This window comes from Arachis ipaensis, chromosome B08, assembly GCF_000816755.2.
Source record: "Arachis ipaensis cultivar K30076 chromosome B08, Araip1.1, whole genome shotgun sequence".
In the NCBI taxonomy this organism is placed as follows: Eukaryota; Viridiplantae; Streptophyta; class Magnoliopsida; order Fabales; family Fabaceae; genus Arachis; species Arachis ipaensis.
Window position 1 is genome coordinate 16,200,055 of NC_029792.2, and position 9,078 is coordinate 16,209,132.

General features: G+C 35.8%; 1 protein-coding gene across 1 annotated transcript in view; it reads left to right on the forward strand.

The window, feature by feature from the left end:
• LOC107614283 (organic cation/carnitine transporter 4) overlaps positions 7,857–9,078 on the forward strand; it is a 4,580-nt gene continuing 3,358 nt past the window's right edge. The window contains exon 1 of the mRNA XM_016316506.2: positions 7,857–8,459. Within this exon, the coding sequence (XP_016171992.1) occupies positions 8,048–8,459 (412 nt within the window). The 5' untranslated portion in view covers positions 7,857–8,047. The remainder of the gene's footprint in view (positions 8,460–9,078) is intronic.

Here is a 9,078-nt window from a genome sequence, read left to right on the forward strand (position 1 = left end):
CATTTACTCTCTTAACAAAAACAAAAATAAGAAAAAATCAAACCAAAAAAAGAAAAAAATGCATAATGATGCAAAATTACTAGGAAGAGAATGAGAAAAAGAAAAAAAATGCAGCAACAATAATAAAAGAGGAATGCAAATAAGAAGAAGAAGAACGAGGAGGAGGAGGAGGAGGAGGAGGGAACGAGAGAACCGTTTCACGTAGTTGGAGCGTGTATTCATGCTCCACTAATGACACTGATTTTTTGTTGGACTTAAACCAACTTTTAATTGGATTTGGTTACCAAAAAAACTTGGATGTATAGTATAACTATATATTTTATTCATATTAAAATATAAAATATTTTAAAAATACATATTTTTTAAAATTTATAGAAAAAATAAAATAAAATTATATGTTCAAGTTATTATTTGTTCAATTGTATATGACACATGCATACATGCAACGATAATGTAATAAGAATAATGGGAGGGTGTCAACGCTTGTGTCAACAGTCTCATAGAAAAAATTTTTGCGGATAAACCTTCTTTTGTGGGGATAATGGAGGGTGCATTAAGCGCTATTTGGGGAAGAACTTTTTGCGGATAAACCTTCTTTTGTGGGGATAATGGAGGGTGCATTAAGCGCTATTTGGGGAAGAACTGAGGATTTCAGGGCAGCAAGTAAAGGGGATAATTTATTTCAATTCTTCTTTGGCAATGAGATGGACCTAATAAGAATAGAAAAAGGAGGGTCATAGCTATTTAAGGATTATGTTCTTCATGTGAGAAGATGAACTGAGCAAGATCAGCCTATTGCTGAGCGGATCAATATATTCCCAGCCTGGACTCAAATTTGGGGGCTACTGGAGAGCTTTAAGACAATTGAAGCAGGTTAGAAGATGGAAAATAGTATTGAAAGGGTGACCGATATGGGACTCTTTGACGTAAAAGGAAAGGAAGCGAGAATTATCAAAGTCAAAGTGGAGCTGGATGCCAATAAACGCATCAGATACAGTTTGAAAATTATAGGGCCTGACCAGAAACTGATAGAGATTGGCTTAAGATAAGAACGTGTTGTAAAGTTTTGTACATATTGTGCCAAACTCGGACATGAAGCTCGGTTGTGCCAGGCTCTCATGAGGGACACGACTCTGGGGTAAGTTAAGGAGGATAAGGTGGGAGAATGAGTAAAAGCAGACCAAACTGGGCGCCGTGTTGAAGTGGAGGATTCTGGGAACAAAAACTTTGAGTCTGACAGGAACCAGAAGAAAGATAAGCCAAAAAAGAAGCCAATGTCCGCCTGCCTACTCAATAATTTTTTCAGTTTGTTAGTAAAAGAGCAACAAGAAGAATCAAATGAGACTTTAAGTCTTGGCCATCTACCGAGAATTGAGGGCAGAGGATGTTCAGGAGAGAAATCAAATGATGCAGGGTCGAAGACAAAGAGTGAAGATGTGCTGAAAGAAAAATCCAAACGTAACATTATGCAATCTGAACAGAATGAGGCAACCTCAACATTCAGGGGTCATAAAATATCAAAACTTAAGCAGATTGCTAAAAAAGGGGTCTGAAAGCTTCACACCAATGAGTGGAAGCAAAAGGGGTTTTGAAGGAAAGGAAAATGTGAATCCACAAAAGAAATTCTGTTCGGAAGGAAACTGTAATGATGCTGCTGAGGGAGAGGGCGCCAGCTGTCAATTGGCGCCCCAGGGGCCATGAGAGTGCTGATGTGGAACTGTCGGGGTTTGGGGAGACCCCTGACAGTTCACAACATGAATGGGATTTATCGATCCCACTCTCCCAAGATTGGTTTCTTCTGTGAAACCAAAAACCAATCTCGTCAGGTAGAAAGGAAACTCAGAGCAAGTGGTTTTAGGGATTGGTTTCTTCGTGACCCGATGAGGACAGTTGGTGGGCTTGTGTTGGCTTAGAAAGAAGGGTGTGAGGTGGAAGTTGTTAAATCAAATGACTTCCTCATAGCTGCCAGAGTGAAGGATACAGAGAAGAATGTGGACTGGGGCATGGTGGGCATGTACCTCAGCTGTAGTGATCAGATTCGAAGGGAGCAGTTTGAAGAAATGGCTTCAGTCTTAGACATGTTAACTGGTATAATGCTCATTTTTGGAGATTTTAATGCTATTTTCAAACAGCATGAGGTAATAAATTCATTGATGGAAATAGTCTGAAGGATCTTGGCATGATAGGGCGGCCCTTCACGTGGTCGAATAGAAAACAGGGGTAGGAATTAATTGAGGAGAGGCTAGATCGGATGATGGCAGGGGTCGATTAGTTAGATGTCTACCAAAATGCAACTGTTACAAGGCTTAGTGAGGATGGCTCCGACCACGCACCGCTCATTCTTAATACTAACCCTTCCGCCCATCGCTCTAAAAGAAGGTTTAAGTTTCAAGAACGATGGTGCGGTGTTAAAGAGATAAAACATAGAATCGGGGAGGCTTGGAGCACGAGGATAGATGGATCACCAATGTATATCCTAGCACAGAAACTAAAGATTTGTAGAATTCATTGGTCCACTGGCAGCAATCTACTCAGTCCAATTCAGCCAAAGTAATCAAACAAATTCAGGAAGAGATTAGTACGCTAAGGGCAGCTAGGGTACAAGGTGGAGAACACATCACTGAACTTGAGAGAAAGTTTGAAGTGGCCTTTAACAATGAAGAGAGATTCTGGAGAGACAAATCTAGAATCAAATGGCTTTAAGCAGGAGACAGAAACACCCAATTTTTCCATCGCTACGCTAAGCTACGATGCAAACGTAATAAAATCTGGAGACTGAAAGGTCCGGATGGAGTAATGGCTACGAGTAACGAAGATATAGCAAATGTGGCTGAAACATACTTTAAAAATATTTTTGCAGCAGGTGACACAGAAGACCCTAACGAAATATTTAATGAATTTGAAGCAAAAGTGACCCCTGATCTAAACTAAAAATTGGTAAGGCCAGCTTCATTTGAAGAAGTTAAAAGAGCCACATTTAGCATTCACCCCCAGAGTGCCCCAGGAGAGGATGGTTTCACTGCAAAATTCTTTCACTTCTACTGGGATATTGTTGAAAATGACGTTTTTCAGGCAGTTCAGAGTTTTTTCTCAGGTGGACGGATTTTGAAAGGATTTAATCACATACAAATTTGCCTTATACTAAAGATCCATGACGCACAAGACATGACTCAAATAAGACCTATTAGCCTTTCCTCCGTATGCTACAAAATCATCCCCAAGGTCTTGGTTCATCGGTTACAAGGTATAATGAATATGCTTGTGAGTCATAATCAGAGTACTTTTTAAAGGAGAGGCTTATATCTGATAATATCCTTGTTGTCCATGAGTGTATGCATTATCTAAAAAATAAAAAAAAGGGGTAGAGATATAGAGATGGCACTGAAACTAGATTCGCAAGGCGTACGATAGAGTGGAATGGAAATTTTCCTGGTTTATGATGGAAAAGCTCAGTTTTAATGCTAAATAGATTGGGTGGATACAAGAGGTGGTGACGACCATATCTTACTCTGTTGTTGTGGAAGGGCAACCATATGGTTTCTTTAAACCAACTAGAGATATCCGTCAAGGAGACCCTCTATCTCCATACCTTTTTTTTGTGCAGAAGGCCTATCCTTCTTGCTATATAAGGTAGAGCAAAACGGTCGCGTTCAAGGTATTTAGCTAAACCAACGGTATCCTAGATTCAACCATCTCCTCTTTGCAGATGATTCCATTCTATTTTGTAAATTCTTGGATCAAATTTGTGATAATATTTTAGCTCTTTTATATGCTTATGAATGGTATAGTGGGCAAAAGGTGAATTTGACCAAGTCCGCAGTATTTTTCAGCAACAATACTTCTCAAAATATGAGACTTTTGTTAGCGGACAGGATGGACATTACACATGTGGGAGCACAAGACAAATACCTAGGCTTACCCTCTCTCATCCAGAGATCAAAGAAAGCAACCTTTGGCATAATTAAAGATAAAGTTAGGAAAAAAGTGGAAGGATGGAAGAGGAAACTTCTCTCAGCAGGAGGTCGAGATGTTCTGATAAAAGCGGTGAGAGAAGCTATTCCAATATATACCTTATCATACTTTAAACTACCTGATACGTTGATTCAAGAAATTCACAGTATCTTAACGCAATTCTGGTGGGGACAGAGAGGCACTGAAAGGAGGATATCTTGGGTAAGCTAGGAGAAACTATCAAGGCTTAAGTCAGATTGGGTGTTAGGGTTCAAAGACCTAAGAACCCAAAACCTAGCCTTACTTGAAAAGCAATGTTGGAGAATTATAACGAAGCCTAATTCCCTATTAGTTAGAATGCTCAAAGGAAAATACTTCAGGTATACTGACATAATAAAAGCAGAGATAGAAAACTTACCTTCTCGGGGCTGGAGAAGTGTCTTGGAAAGAAGGAAGATCGTTGAGAAGGGACTCCTTTGAAAAGTTGGCTTTGGCACAAACATCAGCATCTATTCAGATCTACGGTTGCAGCCCCAGAACTGTTGAGCACCATCACCCCAGTGCATACGCTGGCAACAGTCAGTCAATTGATGAGCCCAAACAGAAAATGGAACCAACAATTAGTGAAAGATATTTTTTCAACCCAAATATCACAAAGGATATTATCAACTCAAAATGGGGAGGGAGAGGATAAAGCTCACTGGCTCTTTCACAAGTCTGGTTAGTTTGAAGTCTCCTCGGGATATCGAGTTGCATACCACTTTAATCACCCACCAATCAAGTTCATTCTAGAATTGGTTGCAAGAAAAGAAGTATGGAAAGAGTTCTGGAAATTGAAATTACCCCCAAAAGTTCTATTCTTCCTCTGGCGTGCCCTGCTAGAGAGTCTTTCGGTCATGGCAAACCTCTATCGACGAGCTGCAACAACAACTCCACAATGTCCTTTCTGCCATGGAGAGGAGGAGACTATCATGCACTGCCTATTTCTCTGCATCAGAGTACAAAAAATTTGGGTCAGAAGCCCTTTCAATGGATTCATAATAAAGGAAGACAAAGAACAATTCTATTTTTGTTGGAAAGACAAAAAAACACTTCTAACACCTGATGATGGAGAATGTGAAGCTGAAAAAATTGAATATCTACTGTTGGTGGATATGAAAGTCTCGCAATAAATTCATATTTGAGCATATAGCAAGACCTCAATAGAAGTAGCTCAGTTGGCGAAACACTTTTCTTCTTGTCTATCTGATTAAGCAACCCCTATTCAACCTTATTTTCTTTTATAGGGATTGTTTTTTTTTTGAATCAAAATAAGCTCAACACACTAATGTGGAGCAACAAAATAAACATAAGAACATCATGTAAAACATAAATTCCTATAGCTTTCGGAATCACCATCAACCACCAACAGCTTCCCTCTCAGTCCATTCGTTGTAGCTCAGCAATGTCTTTCTTGTTACAAAGTCCACACCTGTTTCCTGATTCTGAAAAATCCTAGCATTGCGTTCCATCCACACGTTCCAAATAACTGCAAAGAACCCCGGCAACCACTTCTTCTGCTCTTGTTTCCGCTTATGCCTACCAGTCCACCTCTCAAATAGTTCCCTTATGGTCCCAGGCATAGACCAAACCTCCCCAAAAGAACTCAACCACCTGCACCACACCTACCATGTGTACTCACAGAGGAGAAACAAATGCTCCACCGACTCTATTTCCTTTTTACATAGCACACAGAGAGTATCACTGACTCTATTTCTTTTATAGGGATTGTTATTTTTTCTTTACTTGAGAAAGCTATATAGCACGGTGACGTGCATTGGGTTAATCCCACTTTTTTTATCTTTTGGCTTAGATATTGTACTCATTTCTTAAGTTAATAAAATGAATAAATTTGTCTTTGAAAAAAAAATGTAATAAGAATAATGTTTTTCAATAGAAAAAAACCTAAGAATTTAAAGTTGGCTAGAAACAATAATTCCAAAAAAATAGATTCTGAAATATAATTCAAGAATAATTTTTTGTAAAATTTTTTATTTTATTCCAAAAAATATTCCTCTATAAATTATGATACAATTTTATTTTTTATAGTTATAAATCCAAATCTATTTTCTCGGCCAAAAACCTTGAACAGACCAACATCACAGATTCCCACTAAATTCCAAGCACACGCGTCCATCATAATAGTTATTCCCTGTCACACACATGACACAACGTTATTACCACCACATACCCATGTTCGATATGATGAAGTGAACCTCATCTATCCACTCTCATCCACCAGGTTCTTCAATCATATCCTCACTTTTTGCCAGCAAATAAAAATTTAAAACCTGCTAGGTGTTAAGGTTTTTAATCACACTGGTAAAAATCAATCAGTTTGATTATTAATCACACTTTGATTCCAAGATAAGTAAGTAAGTAATCCTAGCAAAAATTAGTACTTAGGTCTTGGAATTGGGACCAATAACTGCTACTCCATTATGTTTTTGTCATACATGTTTTGTTTCAAATCATTGTCGTTTGTCTGCTCAAAATTGACTAATCACACTGTATATAGACCATTACCTAATATTTTGGTCAAAATTATTTGTGTATTCAAACATTTAAATTGATAGAATCATGCATGTATCTAAGTTTAGTTATTGTCAAAGAAGATTTTGCTAAAGAAAGGTTGGAACCAAAAATTGCTCCTAATTATTTGGAAAAGGTCAACCAAAAAAAATATTCAGAAAAGATTTAACAACAGGAGTTGAACATAAATTCCATATTCCAAGCTTAAATAAATGGTCAGAAGTAAACTATTAAATTATAAGTCCAAATAAGAAATACATAAAATTTAAACTCAGTTAGTAACAATCCATAGAATATCAAGTAGAGAATTGATGAATTAGATCAGCCAATTCAATTGCAAGTGAATTGATCAATGGTAAATCGGTTTAATAAGTGGAATATATCTTTTTATATAGAAAATCACTTCAAGTATAAAATGAAAATATATTATTATATTTCGTACATAAATATATTATTTTATTATACTTTATCATTAATTAAACCTTTAATATATTTTTTGATAAATAACGGGGATATAAATGCCCGAAAAAGAAACGACTGAATTGAAATTATTCAAGGAAGAGCAGTACTAACAAAATCAGCTAGGAAACAAAGAAAAATAAACTTGATATCCGATCCATATTAGAAACTGTGTTTAAGAAAGACTAACATGTGATGAAGAGATCACCTATTCGGCTATTCGCCTATTCAGGCTCCAACAACGTCTCTTTAGTTGTGCTTCTAACTCCATGTCTGATTTTTCAGAATTTTTTATATTAAATTAGCCAATCTGGCATTGCAAATTTTAAAATTGCTCTTTTGTTAGGAACAAATTAAATAACTAAAAAAAATTCTTAAAATAAAGCGACTTAAATAAAAAAATTAAAAAAATACATAGAACAAAGCAAGAAATTATAATAATAAGGATAATTTAACTAAAGTGCATGTTAAAATTATTATTTTGTATTTTTAATACAAATTTCTAATTAACAATCTTGACTTATGTTGATAATTTGATATGTTCTGTAAACATAATCATTAAATAAATCCAAATAAAAACTATTAATTTTTAACTAGGACTATCAGTCTATCATAAAAAGAATAATATTAAAAAATTAATATTTTCAGTTAATAATAAATTTTTTAAAAATTATTTTAAATTTTAAATTAAAATTCTTAATTATAAATTTAAATTTTAAAATTAATTAATATTAACTAACTTAAAAATTTGTTGATTTCTCTTTCAAGGATAATTCTTTCCCCAAATAAAATAAGATTTAAAAAACAGAAAATACATGTAACGAATTGATAAAAAGAAAGAAACAAAATTTAAATAAAACCCAAAACGAAAAAAACAATTCTAGGAATATTCTCAAGCTAAGTCTCAAGTCTCAACCTAGCCATCCATCTCAGTGAACAAGATTGAGACTATAAATAAGCCAGCCACTCTCTCTCCCGTTCTCTCTCAGAAACAGAGTGTATCACCAAAGAATAAACAGAGAAAAAGAAGAAAGAATCAGACAACACAAGAAAAAAGGGATCTGAAATGCCAACGACACCGTTCTCGGACTCCGACGAGCTCCGTATGCCGCTGGTGGCGGTGGCAGCAAAGGAGGCGGAGACGGAGAAGCTTTGCATCGACGAGATGCTTCGAAAGTATTGCGGCGAGTTCGGAAAGTGGCAGTTGAGACACTTCATCTTCACAAGCCTCGCGTGGGCGCTGGAGGCCTTCCACACCATGGTCATGATCTTCGCCGACCGTGAGCCGGAGTGGCGATGTACCGCCACCACCTCCGCTGCCTGCGGAGTGGTTGGGAGCACCTGCGAAATCCGGCCGGATGACTGGGAGTGGATTGGTGGACGCGGCGGCGCCACCGTGTCAGAGTGGGGACTTGTTTGCGGCGACAAATTTAAAGTTGGGCTCGTCCAGTCCTTATTCTTTGCCGGATGTATGATTGGTTAGTTATTTTCACTTTTACTTTTTTTTTCCTTAATTCATGGTTCTGGTAAGATACTTTTAACTGCTATTTTCTAGATTCATCATTCAAAAATTTTAAAAAACACATTAAATATAAATACGCTCCACCTATATATTTTTCAATTTTATAATCTCAAAAATAGAAATGATGCGATAATATATGTACAATTAAGTTTGTTATATAATAATATGTAAAAAATAATGATTTAATTTCTAACTTTTTGATAAGTATCTGAATAATTATTTGTTAAAATTTTAATTTAAATCATAGTAATTTAATGAAACAGTAATATGAACTGAATGTATCAGTATAAATTATTAAGATAAAATAAAATTCGCTGACAGTTGGGTAGAAATAAATTAATGAGGGAGCGATGAGAGTTATTGGTCGTTAGGAAGTATAGCTCTTCGCCTCTTCGTATATAACAGGTCTATTATTATTATTATTAGGATATTGGATTTCGTCATCGTATACCCTAAAGATATAGATTAAATATATTATAAAAAAATATTTTAATATTATTTATTATAAAAATATTTTTTTATATTTTTAATACATAGAAAATAATAAATAATATTAAAATTTTTATAATATATTT